This window comes from Arvicanthis niloticus, chromosome 3 (genome assembly GCF_011762505.2).
Source record: "Arvicanthis niloticus isolate mArvNil1 chromosome 3, mArvNil1.pat.X, whole genome shotgun sequence".
Classification (NCBI taxonomy): Eukaryota; Metazoa; Chordata; class Mammalia; order Rodentia; family Muridae; genus Arvicanthis; species Arvicanthis niloticus.
Window position 1 is genome coordinate 63,763,130 of NC_047660.1, and position 18,157 is coordinate 63,781,286.

General features: G+C 53.6%; 1 protein-coding gene across 7 annotated transcripts; it reads right to left on the bottom strand.

Annotated features, from left to right (window-relative positions):
• Window positions 1-631: 631 nt before the first annotated feature.
• Carmil3 (capping protein regulator and myosin 1 linker 3) lies at window positions 632-18,108 on the bottom strand. Of its 7 annotated transcripts, none has more exons than XM_076930990.1 (40): window positions 18,011-18,108; window positions 16,290-16,384; window positions 15,988-16,038; window positions 15,810-15,869; window positions 15,614-15,729; window positions 15,334-15,431; window positions 15,004-15,074; window positions 14,833-14,906; window positions 14,550-14,625; window positions 14,384-14,472; window positions 13,763-13,857; window positions 13,455-13,541; window positions 13,162-13,271; window positions 12,943-13,020; window positions 12,410-12,486; window positions 12,224-12,328; window positions 12,063-12,132; window positions 11,448-11,529; window positions 11,254-11,350; window positions 11,054-11,108; window positions 10,805-10,977; window positions 10,524-10,592; window positions 10,243-10,336; window positions 10,050-10,148; window positions 9,604-9,732; window positions 9,321-9,434; window positions 8,713-8,888; window positions 7,894-7,981; window positions 7,624-7,758; window positions 7,332-7,395; window positions 6,795-7,003; window positions 6,199-6,299; window positions 5,041-5,356; window positions 4,616-4,744; window positions 3,782-3,848; window positions 3,587-3,676; window positions 2,026-2,144; window positions 1,706-1,880; window positions 1,462-1,581; window positions 632-1,347 (listed from the first exon to the last, which is right to left on the bottom strand). In XM_076930990.1, exons 1-40 carry the CDS (start codon window positions 18,048-18,050, stop codon window positions 1,322-1,324), a joined length of 4,119 nt encoding a protein of 1,372 aa, XP_076787105.1. In that variant the 5' UTR covers window positions 18,051-18,108; the 3' UTR covers window positions 632-1,321. The 7 variants fall into 7 exon arrangements, with proteins under 7 accessions (XP_076787105.1, XP_034354915.1, XP_034354914.1 ...); XM_034499024.2 differs by having other exon boundaries at window positions 632-1,350; XM_034499023.2 differs by having other exon boundaries at window positions 632-1,350; window positions 6,199-6,302.
• Window positions 18,109-18,157: the final 49 nt, after the last annotated feature.

Here is an 18,157-nt window from a genome sequence, read left to right on the forward strand (position 1 = left end):
GGCTCAGCAGTTAAGAGGGCTGGTTGTTCTTCCAGAACCTGGGATCGACTCCCACCACCCACATGGCTGCTCACGACCACTTGTGACTCCAGTCCTAGGGAAGCCAATGTCCTCTTTTTGCCTCTGTGGGCACTGCATGCACAGACATACATACAGACACAATACCCATACACATAAGATAAAGGATTTTAAAAAGTAATATCTACAGGGGGCTGGAGAGATGGCTCAGTGGTTTAGAGTGCTTGTTGCTCCTGCAGGGAAGCTGGGTTGGATTTCCAACCCACATGGTGGCTCACAACTATCTGCAACCTTAGTTCTGGGTGATCTGATGGCCTTGTTTAGTCTCTACAGAGACCAGGCACATATACATACACATACAGGGAAATATTTATATATATGAAATATAAATATATATTTATATATATATGAAATCTAAAGGTGAGCTGTGGAGAGAGCTCAGCAGGAAAGGGCTACTGCCACTAAGCCTGAGGACCTGAGTTTGATCCTGGAGACCCACATGGCAGACAGAGAGAACTGACTCCCACAAGTTGTCCTCTGACCTCCACACGCATGCTGTGACACATGTGGTCACATATATAAACACAAAATAAAATGTTAAAAAGGGTACCCATAGGATAATATAGCATTTAATATGTTAGTGAACATATGTGTAAACACAGGTACACACATGGACACACACGCGCACACAGGCTTCCCTGGTGCAATGACTGGAGTCTTCTAATGCTATCACAGTCTCCAAAAGCCAGAAAACCACTGTGTTTCCCCATCACATTTGTCTCTTCTATAGCCTCAATTCTGCAGTAACCAGCGACTTGTCACTCTTTGTCAGCAGTTCTGCTATTCCATCTTCTCTTGGAATCCCAGATTCAGACGCATGAGCTGTTCTTTACTTTCCTCAACTGTGGTCAAGCCCTGGGGGCTCATGGGAAGAGGGCAAGGTGGGAACAATGCAAAGCTTGCGCAGCAGAGACTAGAGGCAGACAGTGATTTTTTTTTTTAATTCTATACAAGTGGGGAGAGAGCCCCTGGGCATAAAGGGGCAGAGGTTTACCCTCCTCCTCAGGGAAGAGACAGCCTCTGCCCAAAGCTCTCTGTTGAGGCAGCTCCAGGCAGGTGTGACAGCCTCTCTGCTTCAGGTCACTCCCTCCCTTCCAGTCCCCACTCCTACTCCCCTATGCCTTCTTAGTGGTGCTTCCCTGTAGGACAAGGGCTGGCACGGGATAGGAGAGCAGGGGTGGATGGGGCCTGAGTCCTTATGAGGCACATGTCGAGGAAGGCTGGGGAGGGTGTTCAGCAGCTGTCAGTCTGTTCCTGGTTCACTGGTTCCTGCTGGGGACAAATTCAGGGAACCCTGTTTCTTGGGCAAATAGAGCCAGCCACTCAGTGTGGGCCTCGAAGGGGCCATGTTTGACAGGTCAGTGGGAAGGGGACGTGTCTCACCACAGACACCTGTAGGGTCAGGTGGCCGTCTTCTATCAGGTTCCAGTTTGTCACAGGACTGTGCTCGCCGTGTTCTCTTGGGTTTCAGGGGGGCTGTTCGGCGGCCCAGATCAGAGGGTCCTGAAATTAGTCATAGCAAGGGGCTTATGAGCTGAGCGCTCATCCAAGCTTCAACTCCTGGTTGTTGCTTGTCCCTATTCTAAGGTCCAGAAGGGGCTCTAATGTAGGCACCAAAGCCCCTGACCTTGTCCTTCTGGCTCCTCTTGGTCTTGCTGTGAGCCCAGTCTCAGCCGGGGCTTGCTGGCTCCTGGGATAGCACCGCTGCTCTCAGCCTCTTCCCTGTCTCCTGGAACCTGGGGGGCCCTGCGGCCCCTGGGCACAGCCACTGGCTTAGGGGGACGTGGACCTATGGGGGGGTCCTGTAGATAGCCAAGTAAGGAAGATGTTGGGTCAGTCAGTTTCTGACTCTTTCAAAGGACCTTCCCCATCCACAGCTGACATTCCTAGGTCTTTTAGTATCTTTGCCCCCTCAGAACACCTTCCCATCTATCTTCTGGACTTCACCTTGGCATTCCTAGCGGGGACCATTCTCTCTGGAAATAAGGCTCCCTCCTTTTCCTCCTCTCCATCCTGGGAAGCTGGGCTCGGGCTTTGGCAGCTGTGGTTGGGGGCGCTCTCCTCAGCTGGGGAATAGCAGACAGGAGAGACTATAGAGTTGGCATTTGTGCAGAGCCTCCTGGTACTTTTCCCACGATGCCCTGCAAGGTCAGGACTCTCTCCCATCCGAACTCATTCGCTCCAGCATCTCTGCGGTCTTCATTTGTCCTCATACGTCCTATCCAATGCTTCTCAGAACTGCCCTGAAGCTATCACCTGGGCCTGGCAGTACTAAGACTTTTTCCTACTGGAGCAGAGTCAGGAGAAAAGACCTCCTGGGTCCGCAGGCCCAATGGTCTAGTCAGGACTGCAGTGCCCTAGGGCCCTGTCAAGGCTGAAGCCTGGGATTTTTCAGCACTGCCTGCATGTCTGATTTAGACAGTGGGAGCCTTAGGGAGCGGTGCCTTATCGTGTTTCCCTGTGACTGTAAGCTATGTGAGCACAAAAGAAGAGCAGGACCTGACAGGTCCTGTGTCTGTGTCTCAGTGCAGTACATGGTTTCCTAAGTGAAGCATGAAGCCCTGCTTTGTGTACTACATCTAGTCTGGGCCAGGGACAGAAAATCAGGGAAGCTGTCTCCAGCACTGGCTGGCCTTAGAGAATGGAGTGCAAGGCTTATACTGGCCACTACAGGAGAGGGAGGGAAAAGGACAGAAAGGAACGGGGGAGGGGGGCAGTGGGGAGTCAGTGGCCCCCAAACCAGACCTGCCTGCTAGGCCCTAGCCTAGGAGTAGGGATTGGGGAGGTTCTGCGTCTCCAGGGAGATTTGCTCTGTGTTGATGGCGCCAGGAACCATATCCCAGGGTTTTTGGGAACTAGAGAGGATGCTGGGATATCTAGCATTTCTTTTGTGGCTTCTTAGGTTGAAGGTCTTCTGAACCCAGAAGGGGGGGGGTGACATCTAGAATAATTCCCTTCCTCTCCCGACCCAATCATAAGGTAGGAAGTAAGTGACTGTCTTGCAGTCCCAGATGGCTGAGTGGTACTAACACTCAAGTCTCTGATCTCCAAGACAGCCAATGCTGTTTCCTCAGGGGGTGGGGGATGCTTTTCTGAGAACTGTGAGCACAGGGTTATAGGCAGGGCAGCAGTGTTTGAAGAGGCCTGACATAATTGAGATTTGCTGGCAGCTGGATTTGCCCCCTTTCATAGCTAAGGTGTGGAATGAGGCCTCCTTTATAGCTATAGGGCATCTCTGTGCTGATAGTGACTAGGGTACCACCTGTCTCAAAGAATTCTTCAGAACCATCCATGAAACATTTCATGTCTCCTGGGAAACCACCTGTGCTCTGCAGAGCCTAGGTTTGGATTAAGTCGTTTGTTCTTTTTTTGGATGTATCTTTAGGCATGTTTGCATCGTTGACTTCCCACTACCTCCCCGTGGTTGAAGAAGGCCCAGTGTAGAAGACCATGGCACTCATCTCTTTAAGCTTTCGATGCTGTTGGCCAAGAAAGGGGCTTTACGTACCTATGTGCCATGTGGCCTCTGCTCGGCGCATGGCGCTGAAGCTTGGCTTGGAGCTTTGTGGGGGTGGTGGTGGCTTCCAGGCTCCAGGCCCTGGATTTGGGGGAAGGGGGTGGGAAGCAGAAGGGGAAAAGGGATGGGGAAATTATGAGGCATTGGTGAGAAATGGGCTAAAGGAATGAGCGTGGCCAACCTCACCTGCATCGTCCGAAGAGCGCCGTTTCTGCCAAGCCTGGGTACTGTCCTCCTGGTCTGGGTCTGTGCCCTAAAAGCACAGTTGAGTCAGGTTGTGAGAAAGGTCTCCTCCACAGAGGGACTGCAGCTGACAAAGAGCTCCCTTAGAGGCTCCTGTCACTCCCAGGTTATTAGTTCCTAGACACTTAGACTTTGTTTCCAAAGAGTCGTACCCATATCACCTTGGGGGCATAAGAAGGTTTAACCAATGAACACACTGTCAGCTTAACAGTCGTGTGTTTTAGAAGAAAAGGAGTCTTTAAAGTGCCTGTGATTTTAAAGATGATAACGAATAGGTCCAGAATAAATTTGAAAAGGTGAACTGACTTAAATGAAAATACTGTGGACATTTTAACTAGGTGCTTGTGCATGAGGTAAAGACTCATCATGAAGTTTGTAACACAAGCCACAGAACTGTGGAAAACAGAACACTAAAAGCGAGTATTTTAAGACCCTTACCTCCATTCTACAAGCCCAAATACAGTGGTTCTCAACCTTCCTAACACTGCGACCCTTTAATACAGTTAGCTGACCTCCAACAATAAGTTATTTTTGTTGATACTTCGTAACTGTGATTTTGCTACTGTTATGAATCACAATGTTACCTGTGTTTCCTCATGGTCTTCAGGCCACCCCTGTGAGAGGGTCCTTCAACCCTCAGGTTGAGAACCGCTACTCTACTAGGTAAAGGAGCCCTGGACTCCATGTCAACAATGTGCTCTGTTCACTGACCACCAGGGATAAGGGAAGTGAGATGAACCCATGGGACCTTACATTTGCCACCCCAGGGACTCTCACCTCTCGTTTTCCATCAAAGCTCCAACCTTTGGTTCTTCCCAAGCCAGGAAGGGCTACACCATGCACCCTTGGTTGCTGCGCTGTCCCAGGGGCTGGGGCTCCTTCTCCTGCCTCCAACCTCTCTGTGCCCTAGAACAAAGTCTCCTGTTAAAGGCATGAGAGGCTTTCTAGGCAGCAGGGGAGCTGTGGGGAGGTCTGAGGCCTCATGGAGACCCAAGCTCTGAGGAAGCCCTGCTCACACTTAGGGGGAATCCTTCCAACATCTTCATTTGTACACAGCATATTCTGGATCATTCTCAAGAAGGAAATTTGAATGGCCAGTGTTCTCCAGAGCCCTAAGTCTTAGTATTCTCCCTTGGAGGTTGGGTTAGGATCAGGGAGTGGGGCCCTGTGTAGGTCAGGAAAAGCACTTCTGGCTTGCTTACCATCTTCCTGCAGAAGGAAGATCCCCGGGCTCCTCCAAATCCAGGAAGGAGGCTGCTCTCCTCTTCTGGGCTCCAACAAGGAGATGAGTTATTGCCAAGGCTTGGGGGATCTGGGCTGGGAGGGCTCTCCTGAGTTGGGGGTGGAGGTGGGGGTGGAGGAAGGAGGAGTCCAGCAGTGGGGGACCCTGGTCCCCTGTCCCCCTTGAAGCTCCGGGGCCGTCGGAAGTGAAACAGGCCTCGCCGCCTCTTCTTCTGGAGTGGAGGCAGTGGTGGCTCTGAGAGGCCTGGCCGCATGGTCCTCAGAGTCCGGGGGTAGCTGGGTGGGGTTGGGGGTGGGTTAGTGACAAGTACCACATGCAGGGCTCAGGGTAGAGCTGGTGCTTTCTGAGTATTACAAACATCCGACTCTCCTCTGTCAACTAGTCTTCCCTGCACTGTAGCTCAGTTCTCAGGCAGCAAATGCTGTCCTTACTGTGTCTGTCAGAAACCATTAGTGAACTCTTGAACCCAAATTGACTCTATTTTTCCAGATCTCCTCCTGATTCCTTTTTTAAGCTTCTCCAAATGACATGACTTCTGTATAGTCCCTGGGGAATCTGCAGGACAGTGATAGAGCAGGGTTTCATTTTGCAAAAGGGCATGCCATCTGCGGCCTATCACCCCTGACCTGTCCCTAACCCCAGACTCCAACCAGCAGGAGATGCTGGTTCCGTATTTTTCAGCCATCGTCAGGAGAGTCACAGGCTGGGAAGACAGAGGATGAGTGGGTCAGGAGGAGAGCCTAGGGACATTTCCAGAGACTGACTAGGGCAGGTTCTCAACTTGTGGGTGGTAACCCATTTGGAGGTGAAAGACCCATTCACCGGGGTCACATATCAGATACCTGCACATCGGATATTTACATTAAGATATGTAACAGTAACAGAGATAATTTTGTTATGAAGTAGCAACAAAAATAATTTTATGGTTGGGGGTCACCACAACATGAGGAGCTGTATTAAAGGGTCCCAGCATTAGGAAGGTTGAGAAGCACTGTGCAAGGCGGGCAATGTTGTTGGAGAGACTCCCCTGGGAACTGGTGGACAAAGGAGCCCATATAGAGCTTGTGGCCTGCTTGGGTGTGTGTGTAGGGGCTTGGGGGTGGAGTGTGTGTCATACCTGGAACTTTCGTCCATGACCCTTCTGCTGAAGAAGTCCTCCAGCCCCTCGTCTAGACGGGTGGCCATCCCATTCTCCTGACGAGGCCCAGGCACTGGCACCTGCTGGGAGGAGACTCAGGTGCAGGATGTCCCATCTCCTGTCTTCTCAGGTCATTCCAGGGCCTTCCCCTTTGGACTTGGCCCCAGGAAACTTTAGATGCCAGTTCAACAGGACATTTCCTAAGCTTATAGGCTTTCAGCTTTATCCATCACCCAAATAAAAATGTCACTGTCACTAGCTGGCAAGATAGGTTTATCCCCCTTCCTTCTTTCCTTCCTTCCCTCCTTGTTTCCCATCTTCCCCTCCTTCCCTTTTCAGACAGGGAGGAATGTCTCACTGTATTGTCCAGGCTGGTTGTGAATTTGTGGGCTCAAGTGACTGTCCTGCCTCAGCCTCCTGAATAGCTGGGACTATAGATTTATGCATCACACACACAAAGGACAGACTTCTTATCAAGTATGTCTGGCCCTTGTCAAGCTGGGTCCTAAAGCTTGGAGCCTCAGCTCTGGCATTGCCAAGGAAAGCTGGCTCTTTGTAAGGATGTTGGCACTTACACTGGGCCGACCAGGTCCTGGCGGGGTGGTCCTGGGAGGCCGAGGCCTCCCTTGTGTTTGATGCCTTAGTTTATAGCCATGAGTAGGTAGCTCAGATAGGCCTTCCCAGGAGCCACTTGCTGTGGGCTGGCTGCCTCCAAGTCCTGAGAACCAGCCAGGAGGGATCCCCAAGCTTCCCAGTTGGCTTTCCATGTCCTGAGGGCTCCCACCTGCGGATGCAGTAGTGTTATAAGGAGAGTCAATGGAGAGGCAGAGGAAAGAAAGGCACAAAGGGCCTGGTGAAGAATACAGTGTGGGGACGTTAGGCCAGTGGTTCTCAACCTCCCTAATGCTGTGACCCTTTAATACAGTTCCTTATGTTGTGGGGACCCTCAACCATAAAATTACTGACATTTCTACTTCATAACTATAATTTTTCTATTTTTATGAACCATAACGTAAACATGTGTGTTTTCCAGTGGTCTTAGGGGACCTGTGTGGAAGGGTCACAGCCCACAGGTTGAGAACCATTGCATTAGACTGAGGCTGTAGACTCACTGATAAAGGCAGACACTGGCCGGATCTTCCGGCAGCGTTTCTGCTTTTTGATGGCCATGGTGTCCTGCAGAAATGGAGACAAAAAGTGACCAGACCCTCAAAGCCTTTTCTTTAGTATCCACCCTGCCTCAGGTGGTTGAGGGTCTGGAATGAGGGAAGAGTGTGGTCTGGACAGGCATGGAGAAGAGGCTGGGCACAGGGAGCTGAAGTCTGAGAGGTGAGAGCCAAAGGCAGCCACACAGGTTCAGGGAGAGGACTCAGGTGAAAGCAAGGAGGGAAGACCGGGGCTCACGATGTTGGTCCCAAGCTCGTCATCCGTTTCCTCGTGGTCATGGTTCCTGCCTCTGCCTCGGGAAGAAGGATCCTGCCCTTGGTTTGCCCCTCCTGGTGGATCTGACAGTGTCCTCAGCTGGGTCAGGTGCCGGGCCTGCGGAAGGACAGGCATCAACAGGACCCTGAGGAACGTGCTCACTTCCCTGATCCTGGAGGAAAGGGGCTTAGAGAGACAGGAGGGTGCAGGGCAGAGGGAAGGCCTGAGTCCACTTGGGCTCAGAATGTTTACCAGGCTCTTGTGGGAGTGGTACAGCTCCTGCAGGATCTCATCCACTATGGAGTTGGTCAAGTAGGTGACAACGGAGAGCTTCACCTCGCTGTCGGCATAGGTGGGGCTGTTCAGCTACTTACTGCCTCACCCCCGGGCCTCCACCCTTCCTTCCCCAGATGCCTGAGAATGGACCAGCTGGCTGGGCTGTCTACAAACAGCATCGTTGTTGTTGGCAGCACATTGGGTCCAGTACACCCATATCTCTATAAACATGTGTGCAGGACTCAGACAGTGGTCATCTCAGCCTAGGTGTGAATGGGCAAAGAGGAACTGATGGAGGAGAAGGAACAAGGAGGCCCCAGGTCAGGAGCACTAGCAGCACAGAGCCAGGTGAACTGTGTGCTACGTAAGCCTTGAGTTGGCTATTTCACAATATGTACACTAACTCTCCCTTGCTTTAGTCAGTGGTGGCGCCTACATCCAAACAAAATGAAGGGGGCTAACAAGGATTGGGAAGAAGGGGGCAGTCATACTCCTGATTTACATACTTTTCTCTGTTCATGTCTCTGTTCTGTTTTCAGGAGGTGATTCCTGGTGTATGTGTACTATCCAGGAGTATATACCTATCTATGGGCACCCTGACCTCTTGGACTCCATCTCAGCCCCCAGATTTCTAGGGCAAACATGAGTCAGACCCCAAATAGCATGACTGCAATAGTTAAAGATTTATCCCTTGTAATGGAAGGCTCTCCATTCATTATTCATCACTGAGAGCTCCAAACTCCCTAAGTGCTCTGGGCCAAATCCAGCCTCCTCCACCCTACGCCCGGCTCTCACTCCAGCTTGTTCTGAATGTCCTGTCCCGCCTGCTCCAGCAGCGCTCCACGGATGAAGTTCCGGGGCACAGTGACACGTTCTGCCACGTTGCTCAACATCTTGTTGTGCCCTTCTGCCACCCGCATGGCCACAGGGCACAATTCCTGTGTTAGGCTGACCATGGACTCCAGAATCACCTGATGAGGAAGAAGGAAGGCCAGATTCCCCAGTGGGAAAAGATCAGCGCTAGCACCACAGTGGAAGTTGTTAGCTCATCTATGTAGCTCCCCATGGTGACACAGAGGGGACCTGATAAGGTCACACAGCCATTAGTGTCAGAGCCTTGGATAGCCAGGGTTCCCTGCCTCCATCAATGCCCTTCCACCATCCTGACAGGGAAGACTCAGCCCAAGGATCAAAGTCCAGGAAAGGGAGGAGTTGGAGGTCAGGATTCAAGGCTTCAGCTAGCAGAAAAAAAGAATTCTAAGGCTCTCTATGTTGCAGGCACAGAGGACTATGGGGGAGTCTCCATTCTATTTCCTTTGTGCCCTCCAGTCTCTTTGCTCTGACTTCTGCTTTAGTCAACACTGGGCTCCCACCAATGGCCTTCATCCCCTCCCAGAACTTGCCTGAAGCTCCTTGTCCACAGCTTTGGATACCTCACTGGCTACCGACTCTAGTCTTTGCCGCACAGGCCCGTCACTGGCCAACACGTGGCCCAGCTCATAGAGGCTGGGAAACAGCTGGGAAGGAAGAGGTTCTCTTCAGAGGTCAGGATCGAGCCCCATTAGGTCCTCAGGCATGGAGGACACATACATGGAATAGACAGTACTTAGATACTCCTGGTCTACAATTGGGTGGCCTTCTTGGCTTTCCAGACTGTAGGGAAGGGTGGGGCTATGGAGGGCTCACCGCCCGGGAGTTCTTGGCGTCCTTGATGAGGTCTCGGGCATAAATCAGCTCGTCTTGCACAGGCTCCAGGGGACATAGTCTCAGGGCCCGCACCTCCTCCTGCACTCGCCCACACAGCCTCTGCAGCATCTGAAGCACAGTGGCAAAGAAGGTCAGGGGTCCCAGGTCGGACCCTTTGGGCCATGCTGTGCATTTATAGTAGTGGTGGTGATACTCCGCATGGCCCGATTTCTCTCCTTGGAATGCCCTTCCTGAATACCTAGTTGAACCCCTGGAATGCTCTGTACCCCTTGGCTGCTATTTGCCTGCATGTATTTTGGGGCCCATCATCAGATTATCTTTTTTGCTCAGGTCCAGTCTGGGGCACCATGTGATGCCTATCCATGTGCGTCAGCACATCACCTCTGTACCCTGCATGCCCCTTGTTCCTGGGAGGGAATGTTTACTTGCTCGGCGCTGCTGGTCACCAGGCCCTGCTGCAGCCTGAAGGCTTGCTCCTGAGGGCATGTCTGGGAGTGGTTGTTCCTCACCAGGCACCACTGAATCTAGAGATGATGAAGTGGGAAGACTCAGGGTTGAGAATGCGAGCTGCCTCTCTGCCCCTTGCTGTCTCACCCTGCTCAAAACATGACCCTTTACCTTCTGCCACACATCCTCTGTGCGCTCAGGGGCGCTGCGGTAAGCTTGAGAGATGTCACTCACAGGGAAGGACATGAAGCGCAAGGTGTGATTGCTATGAGACAGTAGTTTATATAGTTAGGTGGGAAAAGATGGGGGAGCCCCACCCCCAAGCCTCTTCTTGCCCATGATTTTCTTATCTGGTAGGTCAGGGAACTGGGATTGACCTAGGGTAGTTTAATCCCAGTCCTGGCACAGGGAGGCTAGGGGCCTGTGTCAGGACAGAGCTCTGATCTACTCACCTCTCCAGGGCCCTTGCAATATCCAGGAAGCCCAGGGCGGACGTATTGTTCCGATCCCATAGGATAGTTCTGGGGAGGGTAAACACCAGTCGACACCTTTCTCTCTAGCTCCTCAGTAAAGACCAGAGGTGTGACCTTCTTGAGTCCCCCCCTTTCCCCTGATAATGAGGCTGACTCAGACATGGCTCCAGAAATGGAGGGCATGGAGACCAAAAGGGAAAATACACGTATGTGTCAGCAGGTCAGGGATCTAGGCCGAAGGCTGGAGATACGCGCCTCACCTGAGGGAAGAATTTATCTGCAGTGCCTTCGATAGCATCTTGGCCCCGATGTCCTCCATGCCGTTGCCGCTCAGATCCACCTTGGCCAGGCAGGTGTTGCTGCCCAGGGCGTTGATGAGGATACTGGTGCGAAGCTTCAGCCTGGAGTCCGCCACAGATAGTGACTGCAGGGACTGGATGGGCGAACGGAGGTTAGGGTCGGTCTCCAGACCACCTACCCACAGGTCCCTCCTAGGCCTGGCCACTCACACAGTCCTCTTCCTGGATCAACTGCACCAGCTTATGAAGGATTTCTTCCAAAGTCCTGTTGGGAGTTGGGGTCAGAGTAGGAGGGGAGGGGACCAGGGACTTGCTCTTAGAGCAGGAGAAGGGTGGCCAGAGGTCATACAGTAAGCCAAGAGCACTGATGGACGGCGGGAACAGGGTCTGTGGGCATAGGAAGGGCTCACTTGGCCTTGACGTTGAAGTTCTTTCCTAGGAATAGGTGCTTGAGGGACTTGTTCTTGCCAAGTGCAGGCACCAGCGTCAGGAGGTCTGAGTCAAACCCTGTTCAGTAGACGGGAGAGTCCTGGCCTTGAGGCCCAAGGCGAACAGAAGTCTCCTCGGAGTTTCACCACTATGCTCAAGGAGAGGTCTTACTCACCGTTATCAGACAGATCTAGGCTGCCTATACAGGTGACAGCCCCCAGCTGCTCCTGCAAGGCCTGGGCTCCTGCTGAGCGGAGCTGCAGGGACAGGGGGTGGGGGTGAGAGGCCAGAGAACGGGTGGCTGGATGAACATGTTAATCCTTAGATATCATACTAGTCACTCAAGAGCTAAAAGTCTTGGTGTAAACCTCTCTGCACTGTATCCATCCCTAGGGGTTTCCTCTCCCTCAAAAGCCGCTGCTCTGCAGACAGCTCGCTCCTGCCCTCTGCTGGGCAAGCCTGGTATCAGCCACCCAAAGCTTTAGAGGCAGAGAGATACAGAAGTCTGAACTTGGATGGCCAGTTTCAGAGGGAAAAGGGGTGTGGTCAGGCTAGAGAGCTGTTCTCTCTGTTCCTCACTCACTCTGAGAGAGAGAGAGAGAGAGAGAGAGAGAGAGAGAGAGAGAGAGAGAGAGAGAGAGGGAGGGAGGGAGGGAGGGAGGGAGGGAGAGAGAGAGAGAGAGAGAGAGAGAGAAAGAGAGAGAGAGAGAAGTGGGGTGGCAGCATAGAGCTCAGTCTTGACTGAGGGACACTGGTCTGGTGGCTGGGAGATGGGAGACATGAGGCTCACCTCACAGCTGCTAAGGTCCACGTGCAGATCACTGAGGTGACTGTTGAGGGAGAGGCCCTGAAGAAGTGCCCTGTAGTAGGAAGGTCAGTAGGCCCACCTTTACCCCTCCCCAACACTTCCATAGCTCCCCTGAGCATCTTCCAACTCTTCACCCACCCAACCTGAGGGCCTCCAGGGGCAGCCTTGTGGCTGACAGGTTGACATGGCTCAGGGTGTAGGCGCTGCTGAAGAACTGCTTGAAGGCTGGTGGGGCCTCCCGGCCCTTCCTGTGGAGACCCCGGGAGTCAGTAGGGGAGGGCTATGGGCATGGCTCACTTATCCCTCCCTGCACCGTTGCCCCGCCCCACCTGTGGGAGCAGCTGTTTCGAGCCAGGTTGAGGTAGGTAAGGTGGGAACAGCAGCCGTGAAGTAGGGCGCCCAGGAGCTGTGGAGAGACACAGTGGCTCTTAAGATCGTGAATCCCCATCTTGTTCCAGGTATTCTTTCTCTAAGGCTCCACTGAGAACGCCCATTCGGCTTTTTAAAACTCCAGCTTGCTCTGTTGCAGGAGGAATGTAAGGATATGGAGAGACTCACAGGCAGTATTTGTATAACAGGGTGCTGCTGGCTCTAAGAATCATTTTCTTAAATTAGGGGAAATGTCCTTTCCTGCTAGTGGACATAGCCCTGTGCCAGGAATGGCGTGAGGGTCTATTTTTAGGCAGAGCCAGTGTGTCCTTGTGATCTGAACGAAGAGCATACGGTGTATACAATGCCTGAACCTAAAGTCACCCCTGTACCATGTCCATGTCTGTGCTCAGGGATGGAGAGTGAAATGGAAGGCCCCCTACCGATCTTCTCTAAAGTTTCTGTCTGGCTCCCTTCACCACCAACCCCTCACCATGTCGACAGCACAGTCCGTCCCTGAAAGGTCCAGGTGTACCAGGGCATTGGGTTGGGCCAGAAAACTATAGAGGGCCTGAGGAAAAAAAAATAATAGAGGAAGAGAAATGTGTGGAAGCATCTCCCTACCCCCAGGGGCCATGGGAGAGTGTCTCCCTGGCCCCCGAAACCCAAGCATGCTTTTGTAGGTGTTTGAGGCTACATTCCATGGACTCACATTGGCCTCGTCTGTGGCAAGCAGCCCTGGGTTCTTGCTCAGGTCCAGGTATCGAAGGGAGCTGGCAAAGGCCGGGTTGGCCCCGAAGGTCTGGCCCAGTGCCTGGAGCCCTGAGTACAGCGGGCACTGGGCTGGGTTGGCCCCCATCCCCACCTCATACTCTTCATACATGATGATCACCCCCTCCCCTGTATGATTTCTTTCCCTCTCTCAATCCCTGGGATGGTGTGGGAGTATGTGGGTACACCTCCAGGGCTCAATATCTCAGAGGCCAGGGGTCCTGGTGTGAGTACCTCGAGGGGAAATGGCAGTCTTGGCCAGGCACAGTTTGGTGAGGCCGGTAGGGAAGCAGAGAAGCTGCTGGCTCAGGCTGAGAAAACCTGGAGAGTGGAGAACGTGGCTGGTGAATGGCTGCTGGTGGGTGAGGTGCCATGGTCAGGCAGGGGCTGGAGTTGGGTGTAGGCTTGGGGTCAAGGATGGAGGTACTCGGGCTTGGGGTGATCTTCAGCCTGCAAAGGCTCTATTTAGAGCTAGGCTGGGCTCTGGGCTGGGATCAGGGTCTGCATTGCAGTGGGGGATAGGATTTGGGGGTAGGGCTCACCCTTGTCCTCGATGGGGTTGTGGGACAGAGTGAGCGCATGCAGCACACAGCTCCCGTTCTCCCCAAATACCCCGGCCAGCTTCTGGACAAAGTCCCTTCAGGGAAGGGGAGGAAGGATTTGTCCTGAGCTGAGCCCCAAGTCTCCAGCCCCTGGCTTCCCCCAATCTCCAATCTGCCTGTCTGTCTGAGTCTATAATATTAGAGGTCCCCATGATGGAGGAACAACTTGGAGCTGACCAAAGAGGTTTTTCACTCGAGTCTGTGGGAGCTGGAAGGAGGGTCCACATCCTGCATTCCATACCTGTGGGCATTCTGTACCCCAGGAGGACATGCTGAGGCAAAGCCCGGCTTTGGATTCTTAAGACTGGCACAGCCCATCCGGCTTGGAAGTTGGTGGGATATGAAGTGCATTGTGGGGAAAAGTAAGTTGCAGGGACATCAGGGGCTGAGACCTGAGGCCGTTTGACCTCCAGCCTGCTTTATGCCTGTCTAAGCACCAGCCTCCACTATAAAGTGGGGGACGAGATGAAATAGCCCAGGGCCTCATATCATGCTCTGATGTTCCATGACCCTAACACTAATGAAGAAGGTACAGCTGCCCACGGAGGAGCCTGGCCTCACGTCTTAAGCCCAGCATTGTCCAGCACCAGCTCTTCGAGGCTCCCCGACTTGCTGAGGGTATGTAGCACCTGTTCTAGCACTTCTGAGCCCTGGGGACAGAGGGGTCCTGCAATCAAGAGCCAAGAAGAACACTACTCTGTCCCCCTTCCCCAGCCCTCATTCTTACCAGTCTCAAGTCTTTGCAGTAGAGTTTGGTAAACCACTGGTTGTAGGCCAGGGCAGCCACCATAAGGGCCAAATCTCTGGGGATATTGGATAGGACAAGAGAAGATGAACCGGTGGCCAGGGCAAGAATGAAGTGTCTAGGAATGGGATGGCTGGGCTGGGGAAAGCTAGATGGCTGGAGTTCAGGGTAGAGCAGGGGCTGTGGGTAGGACCAGAAGAGGAACCCTGAGAGGGGCAAGCCGAGGCTGGGAATTTGGGAGTTAAGTTTCTGCCCATCTGCTTACCGGCTCTCCAAGTGGCTGAAATCCAAAAGATTGAACTCTCGGTTATCCTCCGCATGGTAGATGGTGTCCACATCCTTGGAGAGTGGAAGTGGCTCACATTTGCTTCAGCCCCCTCCTCTGTCCCCTCCCTGTGGACCCCACCTATCCCTGGCGAGTCCCTGCCCAACGCACCCATTGCACCTCCTCTCGGCAGTGGAGTCCATTGTAGTCACATAGGGCAGCATAGGTTTCAGAGAAGCCACCTGTAGGGCAGGAGATGGGCAGTTTCCATGTTGGTGACGGGGGATGGGAAATAGTGTTGGGCTTCAAGGTATGGTCAAGGTCATTGCATGTGCTAATGTCTGAGCATCCTTTCATGTCATAAACCTCGTGTGGTCCAGGAGCCTGAAGTCCTCAGGACGGGGGAAAGGCCCCTTAGGTAAAATCCATGCATAGAGGGTTCTGGATATGGGGCAAGGTGCTCCAAGACCTGAGTTTTTATGTCTGTCGGCCCCTACTTACCACACACACTGTGAGTGGTAGATGTGGAAGTTTCAGAGTTGGGTGATGTGTCTCGGGGCCCCTCTGGGGTGTCTGCATTTCCACGCCGGATCAAACACCTGGAATACCAATAAGTCGTCCCAGAGAAAAGTGGAAAGAAGCTCTCAGTTCTTCCTGTATTACGGTGTGAGTCTCCAGGGAAGAGCAGAGAGAACATTCTTGTTCCAGGAGACCAGATCAACAGGAAGGAGAAATCTACCTTCAGTCTAATCCTTTGGGAGACCCCTTGTCTGCCACTCACCCAGGGCCAGGGCAGACCTTGGAGAGGGCAGAGCTCACATGCCGTGTCACCTGCTCCACACTCTCAGCTGATGGCAGCCGCATGCTCACCATGCCACGCTCAGTCTCCACCAGGATCTGAGGGGGAGGGAGCAGCAGAGCCTCAGACATCCGCTCCTTCTAGTTGGTCCAGCAGTGGCCTGGGGCCTGACACCCACCTGGTTCTGACTGAGTGTGTTGAAGGCACGGATCTCCAGGACATTGAATGAGCTTTCCACCTGGTGGGGAGCGGGTGGGAGTGGGTGGGTTGGATGCTCAGCTCCTGGTAAGGGCCTGTCACCAGACTTGAAGGGAGCATGCCAGGCAAGGCCCCTCCACTCCCTGAGCCTTTCTTACCTTGGCTGGGACTTTAAGGGGAAAAAGATGGAGACGCCAGGAAGTCAGGGCCTGCAGAGCAGAACTTTAACAGCTTAGCATAGCCTCTTGGGCCATAGGGTCTTTGTCTTCCTCTAGCTCCTCAGCTGGGTTCCAAGATGCCTCACCCCCAGCATGTCTTCTGCCTCACCTTCAGCCCCCCCCCAACACCAGCCCAGCCTGGTTCTGCCCTCTCCCTTAGGCTTTGCCTCCTCAGCACCACCGTTTCCCTGGCCCACCTTTCCCTAGCCCACCTTTCTCTTCCCCAGGACCCATGCTCTCACCAGCACTCGGTCCTCAAACTTCTTGGGTTTTGTCTCCAGTTTCACACGATGCTGCTGGAGCACAGCCCCTTGGCTCAGGCACCTCCGGATGCTGTCTGCAGACGGGTGGGACCTGCTTAGAACTTCTCTTATCCCCCACCCTGACTCCGCTCTCCAGAGAGGGACAGATGAGGGGAGAGAAACAGAGACACAGATACTAGACAGGAAGGTATGGGGCAGAGATACAGAGATACTCCTTTTTGGGTGACTTTGCTATTGGAGGAAAGTGGGGAGAAAACTCTGGCTCCTGGTGTCCCTGAGTCAGGGGATAGTTACTGAATGACACTGTCTGTGGGAACATGTGTCTTACACTTCTGAAAGTGTGAAGAATTTTCCCACCCATGCACTACAGTAACCATCAACACATACACAGTGAGTCTCTCTCTCTCTCTCTCTCTCTCTCTCTCTCTCTCTCTCTCTCTCCTCTCTCTCTCTCTCTCTCTCTCTCTCTCTCTCTCTCTCTCTCTCTCTGTGTAGGGGTTTGGGAGTAGGGGATGGGAATGTCCCTTGACTGTATCCTAGGTGCTCTGGGTATGAGAATCTGCTTTTTATTATGGCTGTATGCCTGTCTTCTGATTCCGGGGAACCCAAGTATGGCATTTGTGGGGACAGGAAAGTGTGAATGAGTGCTGGCTTGCATATGAAAGGGGAACAGTGCCAGACAGCTCTTGTGTGGAGGGTGGGGTGAGAGAAGGATTTAACATCCCAGTGAGCCCATATCCATCTTCTGACAGACCCATCCAATTACCCTACTGTGTGTGTGTATGTGTGTGCGCGCACACACACACACGAGCGCGCCCATGCGCCTGTGTGATAGTGTGCGTAGATTTGGTGGGGGTGCAGTTTCTGTAAGCTGTGTGTACAAACATCTCGTGACTGTGCTTCTAAGTGCATGTGTAGGTGTCAGAGATCTCCAGAGTGCAGTAGAGCTCTGAGTATCCTTGAGCGTCCTGCTTTCTGCATGGGCTAGCCTGTGCTTCTGCCTTTGAGGATCAGGGTTGTGGCAGTGCTGGGAGGTGTGGGGGGCAATTAGAAGAAATACATCTGTGAATCACTGGTCCAAAGAGGTCTTGAGATGTGGATGGTGGGTAAGGAGAAGGGGGCAGGATGGGATGGGGGCTGTGGGAAATGAGCCGCAGAAACCCAGCTTTTGGTTTTAGCTTCAGTCGGGGCCTCTGCCGGACTCCCCCCTATGTTCCACTGGCCTAGGCGCTGCTGGGCTCTTAGGGGCCTCTCTAGGGCCAGTTCCGGGGCGGGGCCGGGAGGAGGGAGGGTGTTGAGAGAAGCAGCAGTCAGGACCAGGGGCAGCTCCCAATGCCTGGCCCCGCCCGGCGAGGGTGGGGGAAAGCTGGGACTCTCCGGAGGGAAGACTGGATGCCTTGCGGAGGGATGGGTCAAGAACGCTGAGAATCAGCCCCCAAGAGCGCCAGGGAACTGCTCCTGTCACTGAAGAGCGGGACGGGCGGCTCCGGGACAGGAAGGTTCTGATAGGGTGAGGCGAGTGGGGCAGAGAAGGATGCTCCACGAAAAGCAAAAGCTGGGACTAAGATACAGAGGAAAGGACTGGCTAAGAGCGAGGGTGCGTGAGGGGGCGGGAGGCGCCGGGCTGGGGTGTACCGCAGGAAAGCACTGGGTCTGGATGCTCGCGGACCGGGCGTCCGGAGATGAAGGCAACCTCGTACCTTGCAGCTCGCGGGTGAGCTCCACGCTGGCCTTGGCCATGGCGGCCGCCGCTGATGCCGCTGCTGCTGCTGCAGAGGAGCCGCCGCTGCCGCCGCCTCCCGAGAGGCGCCGCACATGCTAGTCCCGGCTCCGGCAGGGCCCGGCGC

Coding starts and splice junctions, on each gene's coding strand:
- Carmil3 (XM_076930986.1), bottom strand. CDS start 18,050: ATGGCCAAGGCCAGCGTGGAGCTCACCCGCGAGCTGCAAG. Junction 15,730..15,809: donor ACACACTCAGTCAGAACCAG/GTGGGTGTCAGG, acceptor CCTCCCCCTCAG/ATCCTGGTGGAGACTGAGCG. Junction 15,075..15,333: donor TACCACTCACAGTGTGTGTG/GTAAGTAGGGGC, acceptor CCTGCCCTACAG/GTGGCTTCTCTGAAACCTAT.